Source organism: Amphibalanus amphitrite, unplaced genomic scaffold (genome assembly GCF_019059575.1).
Source record: "Amphibalanus amphitrite isolate SeventyFive unplaced genomic scaffold, NRLGWU_Aamphi_draft 001019F_arrow, whole genome shotgun sequence".
In the NCBI taxonomy this organism is placed as follows: domain Eukaryota; kingdom Metazoa; phylum Arthropoda; class Thecostraca; order Balanomorpha; family Balanidae; genus Amphibalanus; species Amphibalanus amphitrite.
The window spans coordinates 210222-224557 of NW_024882513.1; the positions used below are offsets into that span (position 1 = coordinate 210222).

General features: G+C 56.5%; 1 protein-coding gene across 1 annotated transcript in view; it reads right to left on the reverse strand.

The window, feature by feature from the left end:
- The window catches only part of LOC122369245 (IQ motif and SEC7 domain-containing protein 1-like), a 60500-nt gene that overhangs the window by 15235 nt on the left and 30929 nt on the right, over window positions 1-14336 (reverse strand). Inside the window, exons 6-8 of the mRNA XM_043343830.1 lie at window positions 11906-12061; window positions 8309-8526; window positions 267-381 (exon numbers count right to left, since the gene is read on the reverse strand). Coding sequence (XP_043199765.1) covers window positions 267-381; window positions 8309-8526; window positions 11906-12061 — 489 coding nt within the window. The remainder of the gene's footprint in view (window positions 1-266; window positions 382-8308; window positions 8527-11905; window positions 12062-14336) is intronic.

The window sequence follows — 14336 nt, forward strand, 5'->3', positions numbered from 1 at the left end:
ACCACGCGCCACTGTGGGTAGCTTGGAGATGATGACACCATTTAGCATATTGAAGTGGCGTTATTGGAAAACCACGAGGAAGCCATGACCAAGATTTCTAAATATCATCCCGGCACCACCCCGTCGAGGCCGCAAGTCACACCACGGTCACAGCCGCCGTCTTCAGTCGAACGTCAGCCCTTACAAATGACTACCCTTCCTGCCTCCTTCGGCGACTGTCCCCCCTCCCCTCTCCGCTCGCGACCCCCGTGGCGTCTCCAACTGACCTCCATGAGTCGTTCGATCTTCTGCGCCTCCCCTGGTAGGCGGAAGTAGGCCTGGAACTTGCGCAGTGCCGCGTCCAGCTGCATGTTGTAAAAGTCCAGCTCCTGGGCGAACGCTCTGAAACAGAAAACGTGCAAGGTTAGTGGATGAAAGATACACAGTGGAAAGTCTCAACCCTTCAAAAAGGACAGTAGCTGCTATATAAGCGCACAACGAGCATGGACACATTGTAACGGTGCACAAAATAGCCTGAAATAGCAAATGTTCATTCTCCAATAGGCAGCGTCAACGTCAAAAGTAGAAACCCAAACTTCCCAGGGAGCCGACCGCCTTTATACGGAGGCCCAGACGTGACGCCGTCACGGCCACCATCACGGCTGTGTCACAAACATACACCACCGGACCCCGGCCCGACCTTCGCACAGACCGCCGGAGTCACGCGTCGCTGCGCGGCTCCAAACATAGCATTTACCGGCGGCCTGAGACCTTTCATATGCACACACATCAGCCGTCAGCCGATCGCGGACTTCCGTCCGTCACATTCACTCTGTCCACTGTCCAGTGACGGTTACAGATCCCACGGACACGGCGGCTGGAGCGCAGAGACTTTCACTGCTGCTGAGAGCGGCAGACCACGCACGGCCCACCGGACAGCTATAATCAGCCCATTGAGACGACAACGGACGCTGTCAATCACCGACAAACTAGCCTAACGAGACGCGGATTGTCTGGATAAGAAGGGACGCACCACAGATGAATGTATCTTGTGCTGTCAATGCTGGTTAGTGGGTGGGTTTCGGGATCGACTTTGAACAAGCTAGCCTCAGCGGTGCCCCTTTTCGCCGCGAGCGCTCACGATGCGTAGTTCACCGGTGACCTGGCTGACCTTCGGTGACCCTTGTGACCCCCAGGGCACCGCGCCACCAGGCCACACGGATAGCGCCGCCATTCATGAATACGACGATGAACGTTATGCAAACATAACGAGGCCGGCGTTACAAAAGCGTCGGCTGATCGGCACTGCCCGAGCGGCGTGACGACTCCATTTATCAGTGGGCTGTCAGTGCGGGCGGGAGATCCGGCCTGCTCAGACAATCCGACCGGGACACGGTGCTCGGAGGTCGGGAGATCCAGCACTCTCAAACTGGGAGCATATAGGCTCAGACAGAGCACAGCTCAACTCACCCGGGATGCAGCCCTGTTCGGCCAGGACCCAGTTAACTCTAGCTGGGGCCAAGCTAACTCTACCCAAGGGACTTCGATATATGTAACTTCGACTGGAACCTGGCCCGCATCGAAGGTACCCAGTCGATTCAGTGGATCCAGCCCATTCCCACTGAATGATTACGCCAGCAGACGCCCAAACAGCCAGTGCACTCCGGTCCATTTTCAGAGTCCGAGCTGCGAGTCATAGTCACATAGTGTCCGAACCGATTGCGGCACGCGGTCCTACACGTCACCCAACCTTCCCTGCACACCGCATTCCCTTCACCGCGCTCCGCACGCAGCCAGCTCCGTTTCAGGCCGAAACGCCGACTTAATTCAAGGCTAACACCCCAGCACGGACAAAAGACCGACCACCACCGTCACAGCATGACGAAAGGTGTTTTTCGTCGCCGTGCACGCTCTAAAGGGCTGCTCCGTCTTAAATCACGCATCTACGCCTTCCCAGCTCCGCCATCGGCGCAGGCGTTGTGGCATCTAACTTTGGCTGAAAACGACAGTGTAACAAAGCGTTACGGGAGCGATGTCCGCTCTGCTAACAGCTCTGGAGACAAAGCGGGACGTTTTTCTGCACCACCGCGCGGCGACGCCTTTCCGGTGACACTCAGAGGTGTCTCAGGCCCCGTCTGCTCTGCCAGTGGCTCCAAGCGAGTCCACACCCCGACAGTCTCGCACTATTACGCTTCATTCGTGTCTCACGTCACAGCCGCCGATACGGAACTCTCGCTGATGATGACGCTCACGACAGCCCAGTCACGATACACAGCGGAGACGTCTAACCTTAGCCGGTCAATCGTCTCCGACGACCGACACCGGTGTCCTCTGTGGCAGATCAAGCGGCAGTCTCCTTCAAATCTCGCCAGTCTCCTTCACACTGGCCGGTCGGACATGTAAAAAACATCAGCGGACAGCCGGCTACCGCGCGGGGCCGGTGGCATTGGAGGGTCTGCGGCAGCCGGTAGGGAAGGTGCAGCTGACCAATGGCCATGGAGACAGACGGTTGACCTCCGGCAGACAGAAGCAGCCAGGGATGACGAGGAAAGATCGCGAGGTTCAGACTCCCATGGCCATCTCTGGCGCCAGTAGAGGTAACATTGATGACGGCACGCAGACACGAGCCATGTTTTTCCTTTCCAGAATCATAACACTACATCAGGGTGAAGAGGATAAAGATGATACGTAAGATACACGTCACTGCGTTTTCCTGTCCACTGAAGTAATCTCCATGCAGTCTTTCCTCTCATGCAGAGCCATCGTCCTGCCAAAAGCAATCACCAAAGCAAACAACAGATGGAACTCTTAGTCTTGACTATGGCTCTGGCTAAACCAGCTAGTCAGCCACCACCGCACCAGCTCTACTAAACCTAGCGCCGGTGAGCCTCGCCACTATATATGCAAATCATCAACTCAGAAATCCGCTAATCGTACCCGAATCGGGATGACCGTCAGGTCACCGGAGGACCATACAGGTGGCGCCGCGCCGCGGACGGCAGGGGAAGCTCTTCCCAGTCACCTCGGCGGGCACGGCCACCCAAAAATTAGGTTAAAGACCGCTGTCGCCCCGCATTCAAAGAAAAGCCACAGGACCACAGAAGGCAGGACTGCAGTGACAGCCTGGGCCAGCTCGTCCTGAACATCTAAAAATGCTCCAATTGTTCAGAGCTCACCACAATAGCCACATGAGACGCGGTACTGTGACGTTCCCAGAACACTACCGCACTAAAAACACCGTAGGAGACCGCTCTGTGGTCTGTGGAGGAGTGGTAACTCGCGGGATCAGCGTCAGGGCGTCTGCAGTATCGCTGCAGCACACACAGTCCCCACACCGGCAGTGGGGTCCGCTGTGACCGCGTTAATCTGGGTCAGGGATTCGTCTCCTCACGATGGCGGCAGGAGTGCCTTCTGCAGCTCGCCGGGGTCGAAGCTGCCCCGGCCACCACATCACCACACGTTTCCATTCATCTCTAATACACACGAGATCAAACGAAACGCAGTTCGTTGTCACTATTCATGGACCCGGAACCAGTCGCACCGTCTGCCGCGTTGCCTAACACGCCTATGTATAGTCATGCCTAATGAAGGCGGTGCCGTCTCCGCCAGATCCGCCCTCTAATCTGCCTCCGTCAGCTGCCGGTCGCGCGGACTCCGGAGCCGGTTTCACCAACACCTCAAAACAGTTGAATCATCTCCTTCAACGGCCTCCAGTAGTCGTTACGAAACTTCTCGTCAGCCCGCTTCGCCAGCGGGAATTCCGAATAATTGCCGGCGACTCCAGACGTCGAAAGGAAAGAAAACAATGGCACAGGCGCGTCAGTGGAGGATAACCGAACCAGTGCACCGTAATCGGGGTGCTCCCCCGACATTTTCCGCGCACTCCCTGCATCCCACGCGCCATCATTCCTGGTCATGCGAGGTTAACATGAGCTCTGCAACAGCAGGGCTGCCTGGCTGATCGTTGGTGGTGAGACCTCGAAAAGTTTCAGACACTGCCAGGTAAATCGACCGTAACGCCCTTCTTATGTACAACCTTCTTATGTACAACTTGGTCCGGGAACTTTGCCGTGGAGATATTTATGAACAGGAAACCTCGGTAACTGGGCGACAGTCGGGCGCGGGCAGCGACGATGGCCACTCTCGGGTGAACACTGAACACTTAACAGGGTGTAGAGGGAATCTCCGGGAAATCAAGAAGAGAGGAACGTGAAGTGAATTTGCGCAGCATCGACATTCGCGGCGAGCGAGTGACGGCGTTTAAATCCACAGTCACCAATCGTCACTTCCTGTGGCACTAATATTTACAGCCCGGTCGCGCAGTGCCACCGGCCATCGTATCTCGTTCCGATCTGGCCGGCAGCCCGTCGTCGTCGCCGTCACTTCCTGCCGACCATGACCGTGGTGGGCGGCCCGGCGGGAGCGGGACCATCAGCGCCGCGCAGAGAGCTCGGACAATTATCTGGGAGCCCACGCGGCGCTCCGGCTGTGACTGGCAGGGCCACCGTGCGACCCGCCCGGCGCCGCTCCGGGCACCCCGCCCGGTCCGCGCTTCAGACTCGCTCTCAGTCGGCTTATGGAGAGTGCATAACTGCTGACGGCAGCCCGTGACGAGGTCTCCCTTGAGAGCGCTCGCTGCTCGCACTATCCGCTGACGCCACCTGCTGATGCCACCTAGCGCTGACGTGGCTCCGGATTTACAGAGGAAACAGGCAAACATCAGCTGGGTAGGGCAGGCAGAAAAGACCGCCACCAAACCGCGGAAGTGACGCGCGTTTCCTCCACACAAACAGACGCTCCACACATCGTTCGGTGAAAACGCTGGCTTGGCACACCGCCGAACGAGCGGCCATACATAGTCGGGCCGCTCGCCTTCACTAACTCAGATGATCATCGCGGGCGATATCAGCATTCGTCTCACGGAGCGAGTGTCTCGGGGTCGATCGTGGTCGTTTGAATCCGCCGCAGTCCACCGACGACCTCGTCACTCGGGGCCGGCGCCTGGTGGAGGTCGAAACTGGCACGACGAGTGAACTAGAACGGGGAGCTACGAACTACAGCAGCGTTCGTGCCTCCTGGAGTGACCCGGAGCTAACACAGTCGCCAAGAGGGTTTCAACTAGCATCACTTGATTGGAGAAGAAAACATCGGAGAAGTTCAAATAGGCCAGCGTTACGCTAGTTAGATATACAAATCATTTACAGAAAGAGAACAAGCTCAAACTTAGCTGTGTTCTTGGTGGTTAGCACTTAGCTGGATAGCACAGCTCTCTGCTCTCCGATATTTAACTCTCGTCAGTGGAGAGCTGCACCGCGTTGACAGGCGGACCCGGTCCGGTCACCGATCAGTCAGCCGCGGCGGTCGGACCAGGGCCTCCCGTCAGCCCTCACAGGACCGGCCGACCACCATCACACTCCATGATTCAGCACGTTCGGCCGGTGGCGATCGACAGACCCGCTCGGCAGCCGCACCCGGCCGCATTAGCAATGCGACAAGGTCCGAGCCAGCCGGGCGCCTTCGAGGAAAACCGATAATACGCAGCCTTTTTGGTGCAGCCGGACCGTTATGTGCGACGAAAACTGCCACTAGACTACTGACACAAAGGGCTACCTAAGAAGCCTGTGTGTAGGTGTGTACGTGAGAAACGGCCCGGTGGAATATATTTGGAGTGCTCAAGGCATGTCTGACGCTGATCCAAAAAAGGTGCTTGAAAGCGGGCGAAAGCTTGCAGATGCGGCATGACGAGTTAGCTAGGCTTTCCCAGGCCACAGTTTCTGTCTCACGACTGTTTTGTTTGAATCATCCCTCCATTCCTTCGTCGTGTGAGCTGATTCGTTTCGGTTTTCTAGACAGACACGGACATAATATTCATCATTTTAGTGCTAAATCACTTCACACTTTCTCGGTATTGAATGAACCGACACATCTTCATTCAAAAATCTTCCGATGTTTTCGGAAACTTACGTAGTTTGTTCCACCCGTGCAGAAGATATTAGCGAATCCTGAACGAATATGTGAAGTCATGAACTCTAAACCAACCACGCGGAAGGGCTCATGGGGTGAAGGAATGCCAGCTGTTGTTCAAATACGGGGAGGGAAATCCGCATGTGCAACGTAACCGCATTCCAAAAGTTGGTCAGCTTCTGAACAGGACAATGAAAACCCGACAATGCAGCTTAGCTTTGCACTATAAATTCAGCTCCAAGCAGCTTCAGCTGTCGAACAGTCCGACGAGGGCAACTTTGCGCCCTCATTGCTCTCAGAACTCCTTCAGCTGTTCAGTGCTAACCATCACTCACTTGGACACCACCAGGCCCGGCAGACCCACCAGGTAGGTGCCGAGGGTGGTTACACCACCATGGCACGAGCCATGCCCCGCGGCCTGTCCTATCGCTGAGCTACACCCACACAGGTCCCGGGGCAGTCCTCGGTACCACACGGCGACAGTCCTGTCTCGTCCACCCAGCTGGCTGACAGACCGGTCCACTCCAGCCGCGGCATACATTAGCCCATTGCGCCATGGAGACTGGCTCAGTGCGCGGTCACGCATGTATTACCGGCTCAGAGCTTCGCAAAGCGGAGTGTGGGACTGCTAGAAACCGTCCCTGACCAGTTGCAAGCCACCGCCCACCGCTGGCGGCAGAATCAGCTCAGCACTACACCCGTTATCAGCTCAGTAATGCGGCGGTAAAGGACTGGCGAAACCGAGCCCCGCATGAGATGGTCATGATCCAGGTTTATGGGCGTAACGGCAAGGTTACACGCTGCAACGCTGGCTTGGTGTACCTACCACTCGTGAGCTCACAGAGTAAATGAGCGGCACGAGCCCCGTGTTAGGCAATGCGGCGCTGCGAGCCGGGGTCACAGGTCAACTGTTTCCGCTCCAATCGTGGGCTTCGAGTGTGGCACGCAGTCGTAACAACCGCACGACGACAGATTAATCACAGATGGACTAATCGTCCGCTGTGGCGATGTCATGTACCTACGCCACGACCGTACTAACGTACTACACACACTCGCACAATATCAGTGAAATGCCAGAGATAATAAAACCGCACCAAGAAAGCATCATGAAACCGGCCAGACTTTTAGACTTAAAACTTGAATGTTTCTCACATGACTCAAGTTCCAGGTTCATGACGGGTTGTCTTCGCCATTCCAGCATAAAATCTATCGTTCCAGTCACTACCTGTGAAGGCCAATCGCGGTAAATAGCCAGGCCAAGCCGACTGCATCTCACGTCAGAAGAGCTTTCAAGTCTGAACTTGCCGCCGTGGCAACTGATTCTGACAGGCCGGTCCGTGACGGCAGCCCACCGCTCTCTCCCACCGCCAGTCCCTCTCTCCGCCCCGGGCGCCCAGCTCCACAGATGACCCGAGCGATGTGTGCCGGGCGGTGGAAGCCTGGTGACACGACTCATCTCCATAGGTAGGAGCGGCCCACCGCGGCCGGCCCCTCACCGGTCGCTGGGACACACGCGTCGGACCGGTGTCAGCACAAAGACCCCCAGTCGGCCCGACACAGGACGGGCTGCCAAAACACGCCAAGACCACAGCTAAAAGCGCGCTGAGACCAAACCTAGACACACAAAAGGACTTAGGAGACGATTCCCAGGGTGAGATACAATCATCCCCGACAGTCTCCTGACCATACCCGAGCGCTGAGACCGTCGGCCAATGACATGAGACCACAGGTTGAATGAGATTGTCGAGGAGTCACACCAAACCATTACCGTCGTCACCTGGCGTCGGTACAGGTCACTGAGAGGGCACGGCTGGGCGTATGGCGGTGTAGGGGTCATCACTAGCCCACCATCAGAGCCGACCACACAGACACAGACGACCGCGGGGGGTGGGGGGGGGGGCGATAACCGCCCCATCCAACTCCAGTCAGCACTGGTCTACATCTGTCCAGACCGCGCTTTGGCAATCATAACCAATGTCTACCACAGCCGCGATTGCTGGATTGATATGTTGCTGTCGCGAGGAAAGATGGCCCATTGTACTAACCAAATTGAACCCTGCCATATGAATCATTAAATGAAACTGCATGCTGCAGTAACCCGACCGTTAACTTGTAAAAAAGAGTACCCAACCGTTCCAATAATTTCACTAGCTCTAAAGTTCACAGCCAGTGAAACAGATAATGGCATCGGCACGACAGTGCAGTTAAAAACCAATGGCCATGATGAACAGCTTCTTCTCGAATCTTAAAGCATCTATAATCCAGCCAGTGTAACAGCTCATGGCATCAGCCATGGCCAGGAAAAAAAGACACCTTACCCGTCCCCAATCATTCCCCATCCCTCCCTCCGGTCATCGGTACTCACTCTAGCACGGCGGCGCAGAAGGGCGACTGCAGGTCCCCGAGGTACTCGCCGATCCGCTGTTTGCTCAGCCCCTTCCTCGTGATGAGGAAGCGCGCTACTCCCTGAGGCGTCTCGTCCAGGAACCCTCGCGCCATCAGGTAGGCCACACCCCTCTCTGGTTTTGTGTTGAAGAGGTTCAGGCCGACGCGGTACTGACGCTTACGGACAATCTCCGGGACCTGAAACGATGCAGAGCGGTGAGATGATTGGCGAACGGTGGTTCGTAACGCTGGAAATCGACAATGTGACGGTCACTCGCAGGATGAGCGGCAGACAATGAAAGCTGATTCTGACACCGCTCACGATGGTACGATAAATGCAGGCGAGATTGGGACAATAGATAGTGCAATCGGTGACACTGAACAAATTGGCATACGTTTGCAAAGTGGACGAGATTCTACCTAGCCGTGTAGTTTTCCTCGATGCACAGGGAACGGAGGAAGACAAGACGCGGTTTACAGCAGAGTTCAGGCAAAACTGTAATGTCGTTGGCGAGTTATACACTTAACGATCCATCGTCACCATAAAATAGTGCTACCGCCAATGGTCAACCAGACAAAAACATCATGATTGCATCGACACATAACGTCGACGTTAAAAACGCGTCCATCAAACGATGACTAATGTATGTTATCGACGGCGTTCGTCAAAATCTCAATTCTTGGGAACCGCTAAGTCTTTCGTTCATCGCACGACGCGGATGATTAATCTGAATTCCATGCCAATGACTTCCATAACAGGCTTGGGCCAGTTTTTAAAAGGTTGGAACCACCACGTTCAGCGGTTCACAGGCGAACTAAAAGTCAGTGACCTAATCACTATTCCAATCCGGACTCTCCTGTCGGCTGACCTAAGCCCAGTCCGGTGATGGTCTGGAACCCAATTCAGTCACTCCAAAGAAGGTTCTTCAAACCTTCCGTCAAGCGCGCTGCACGGGGCGCAGAACTAGACAAATCGCGAGACGATTTGATCTCATCCGAATTCCAACCATCTGCTGGCGAGAGTGATCCACCAGCCTCGCGAGCTCCCTTCAAGGGGGCCGAGGCTCCCTTCAGCAGTGTCCATCACTGGCAAAGCAGCTCCGTTGCTCGCCTTAGTTCAGTTTCGTGCTCCCTTAGTTATCATTCTGAGGCAGTGGCGCACTGTGCCCACCACACCGCACCACCAGTGACGCAGCACCCCGTCACCGTCTCAGTTCCCGCCTGTTTAATTCACCAGGTCCGGGCCCAGCTCTCCGCGCTCCGCAGAAACTCCGCTGTTGCTGCGGGCGGCGACATTAAGTCGGCGGAGGAGCTGCTCCAGCTCAGGACAGCTCACCGTCCTGCGCGGTGCGGTCACCGCCGGCCCCTATCTCGGCCGGGATCGGGCACAGTCGACCCGGGGTCCGGCCAGTCTCTCCTGTCGCCACCCGGCCCGTTGCGGTCAGCACCGTCAACACCAGCAGTCAGCACAGAGACAGGGCTGAAGGACGCTGCTGGACAGTGGACAGGGAAGGAACCGGTATGGCATGCTGAGCATCGCCCAATCGGGGACCCGATGTTTGCAAAAGAAACGCGACCGTGTTGCTGTAGTCGCACTCGCAACGCAGCAGCAGTGCTGAGCGCAATGCTTGTGAACGAAATGCTTCCACAGGTCATAGTTTGTGAAAGTGTTAAGCACTCAGCACTATTACCTATGAATGAAGTGATATCGCTTCAGGATTTGACACAAAAAAAAAATGGCATAAGGCATTCGGATGTCAGCAGTAACATCTTTTTAATATCAATATCTTAATTCAAATCGCTTTCTATTTGATCGGCACCGCCCAACAACGAGGATGCCTACATGATGTGAAAGCCGGGCGATAAATCAATTAAAGAGAGCGATAAATCAGTTAGAAAGGCCGCCATATCAAAGGCTGACCTCCGACAGAAAATCACCCACGCCTAACCACACCCGTGTCCCTCCCAATGACCCTTATCATCGCTCTCTCGGCGAGATTCTCCGTCTGAAAATGTAACGATTCTACACAAGGTGTCACAGTGTCAACGTGTCGAGACCTTCATCGTCACGAACTAGAGACGCTACAACGGCTGGCTAGTCGACAGTGGAAGGGAGGGTGCGTCTACCAGAGTCGACACAGCACAACGCACAGCACCGCTCCATCAGTCTCCATCGGCAGCGGCGAGGGAGCGACGGCACAGATACCGATTTACACCGGTCGAGCGGGGTGTCTGCCGTCCGCCGGGCGGCGCTAAATTCGGCACCGGAACACGGCACTGCGCACGTGGCGGAGGGGAGACGATGGCACGCAGCCCAGTAGCTGCTCAGAGTGCCAATACTCCGCTCCAGACGTGTACCACGCGGCTACCGATAACAGAGGCGCCGGACGGAGAGGGTGCGGAAGATGGAATAGTGGTTTTCCACCAGGTTCACGCCCAGTCTCAGCTGAGTCAACACGGATTATCAGTGTCTCCAGTGTCTCCAAACCATTATCACGACTTGCTAGTTACGATAGTTACGGCACAGGTGCGCTGACACAAAGCTCAGGTGGACTGTCATCCAGCTCAGTTCCTGATCAGGTGCGCACACCTGGAATGACTGCAGTTCCGCTTCGCGACGCGACTAGCCCGGAACCCGGTAGATATAAACAGGTCACCACCTGGTAACTTACTACGAGCAATAAACATACCCCAGTTTAACCAGGTGTCGAACGGATCACGATCAGTACAAACGGTGCCAGCCTTTGTGCTCGATCTTAATTCGAACGAGGCTATCAAAAAACACACGCTTATTGTAACCATGATGATACATGAGTTACGATAGACAAACACGCAAACAATTAAAACACCGGAAAACTTCATAGCATCCGTGAACTTAACGAAGATGTTGCACAGAGAATCTCATCCAATACAACACCTCAGCATCAAATTGCTTCCAAACAAACACATTTAACAGTTGTGACATCACATGACACCTGCCGCTCGGTTGGTTGGTGACCTCATGGGGTAATGGGCGGCAGTTCCGGTGATATGAAGTCACCTATTCACCACATCAGTGTCATCCATGGAGCACACGGGACGATTAGCCGGGCAGCGCCGTCGACTCCACGCATAAATACTCCATTACCGAACCCAAGTCGAGAGGTGTGGCGAGAGACAGAGGTCAGCAGCGCGGTCAATGACCCGGACAGAACTATAAAGGATGCAGCTGAGTTGGGCCATACCACAGGAAAGTGAATTCCGGAGAGTTGAAGCGGAACTGCTGGAAAGTGAATCGTCTGGCGTTGCATCACTGGACACCAACAACTCGTTCTGGCGGAGTACTATTGCGTGAGAACTGCGGCTGGCAGAAACACGCCGTCAACAGTGAACCGATGATCCGAGACGCTATACCCACGACGACGTGAACACTGAACACTAACAGCATACACACGAGTGAGCACAGAGACAGAGTTACTACATTGAGCGCACGCCGACGAGAGAGAAATAAAACGAACGGACGGAAGGAGGCTGGGGCATCTTTACGTCAATGTAGTGACGATTATTTTGCGACAAGGAGTCTGGAATCGAGACTCACCTTGCAACTGCTGTAGCTGGCGGCGGCGGCCTGCGCGGGACGCGGGTCGCCCAGACGTGGTACTCGGTCCACCTGGTCGCTAGGCGGGGGTGCCGAGTCGCTCTGGGTGCGCGGCAGCGTCCGATGGCCACCGCTCGAGTGGCTTGATGATGACCTCTGCAACAGGGCGTGGAGAAATGCGGTCAGACTAACGAACATCGTAACTGAGCTCAGTGCAATATCTGGCGTAATGCATTGCTATTTCATGGTCAGAGAAAATATAAACAGACATAACATTCTCGGCTGCAATACCTAGTTTCCGAAATAACGCACTACCCAGCAAATCACAAGCGTATCGCCAACCAGTCGTCGCGTAGCCCACTTCCGTGAGCCACGAAGCAACAATGACGCCGTAAGATTTCCTCAGCAACCACCACTTACGGAGAATGTCTGAGAAATGTTACGAGATGCGGCACGCGTTTCCCAGCGCCCCAGGGAGAGCGGCCGGCGGCGGGCGGGGGCGGTCGTGCAAGCCGCACGAGCTCGCCATAGCACGCGCCGCTGGCGGGGACAAGCCGTCCCAGGCCGGTGGGTAAAACACCACTCTCGGCTGGGAACCGGAGACTCGGCCTCGGCTGCGGCGCTCCGCTCGGAGTCAGTGCTGGCCATACATCACCCGATTTCTCCGCGACCGAGACGCGTGGCCACCTTTCTGAGCCGCTCCCGGAACCAGGCGAGGGACGATCGAAAAACGGCCGAAAGGCGCACAGCCGGCGATAAATCCCGGACTGAGTCCAGAGTGACTCGTTTGGAGGTAGCTTGAAACAACGCTAAAATCCAGTCAGAGTCACTGACACAGGGCGTTGGCTCCGACAGCTAAAATCATGGCTGGCTGCATTATGAGAAAATATGGTCGTCCCCCGTTCCCTTTTCGTGTTGCAGGAGACAGCGGCAGAAAATATCACCTATAGAACTACTGCCGGAGGTTGATACTTCAGAGGAAAAGTCCCAAACAGCCAGAAACAGGGCGACATCCATCTCTGGGCCTGAATTGCCCTGTCACGAGCTGCGGTGGGAGCCACCGGGGCGGGTCACGGCCGAATTGCAGGTACGCGCGGTGTCACTGCAGGCTGACACAACAGCGCTACATCCCGGGGCTGGGAGCCGCGCGAGGTATCCCCACGGCCCCTGACCCGACATGACCCGACCTGGCCGTCCGTCATCCCAGACCGACGTGGGACGTCTCCGGCGCGCCGGCAGCCGCCTCTTCTTACAAATCGCCGTTTAAATCATTTGTCCTTCTGCGCCGCGCCGCGCCGGGCCGAGGCGGGCCGCCCGGCGGCGGCTTCCCTCCATTCCGGCGTGCCTTATGAGCCTCCGCCCCCGCGCCGGAGAGCGCCAAGGCTGCGTGGTCGGCACCTCGGGCCAGCGGCAGCGGTTTAAAGTCAGCGAACACGGCTATAAACGCACGTCGACCGGCCACCCGGGGCGCCATCGCGCTGATGACGCCGCCCAGATAGCAGCGAGGAGAACGCCCAAGTCATCGGCGCGTCATCGATACGGGGCGCTGCAGTCCCGCACCAGGCTGTCTTACATTACAGCTATCACTGCGGCCTGGAGTCCGCCGCCGGCCATTCGCCGATACGAGGGATAGAACCACATTCACAGGAACATGAATCCACTCCTTCCCAGCCGTTCCTTTCGGCAGCGCACTACACCGCCGACAACTGGAAGTGGATGATTTTTTACATTAATGAAGTGGCAGCGTCACACGAGCCCTGGAGGCCTGGCGGCTCACTACTTCTCTCTAGTGACAGCGGAGGCGAGAATGGGACCGCTTCTAGAGCCGCCCACACCTCCACGAGAGCTCATTAATCAGTGGAACTACCCAGCGCCGCCGGAACCGGACGAAACGTGGCCGAAACTGTCCGAAACAGCGACGGAAACTGCAGGTGCTTCTCATCAGAGGCGCAAATTTCGCGCTTTCTTTGCGGCCGCCTGGCAATAAGCGTGTGAAAGCGGTGGTGAGCGGCGCTGCCGAAGCGCCGGGGGCGGCCGCCACGCGACTGCCGGGGGCACGGTACGGCTACAGGCGGCGGACACCGCTAAACAGCGCGATAAACAGGGCCGCCGCGGAACAGGTGAGTGCCGCCGCGGGCCGGAGCCGACACAGTGATACTAGCCGGCGATCACACGGTGAGTGGGCCCGCCTCAGACCGCGGGGCAGCTCGTGACGTGTTGGAGATCCTGAGCCGCGGTCACGGCTACTCAGAGACACAAGGCCGCTCGCTCCGGCGGCCCGAAAAGGGTCCGATCGTGATCACACACCAGTGCCGTGACCGGGACCCCTCCGAACCCTCTCGTGACTGGCTCCCGTCCGACAGCGGGTCACTGGGGGGCCGCGCCGCCGCCGGCCGACCCCGGATCAGATGACCCGGTCAATAGCGGGTCA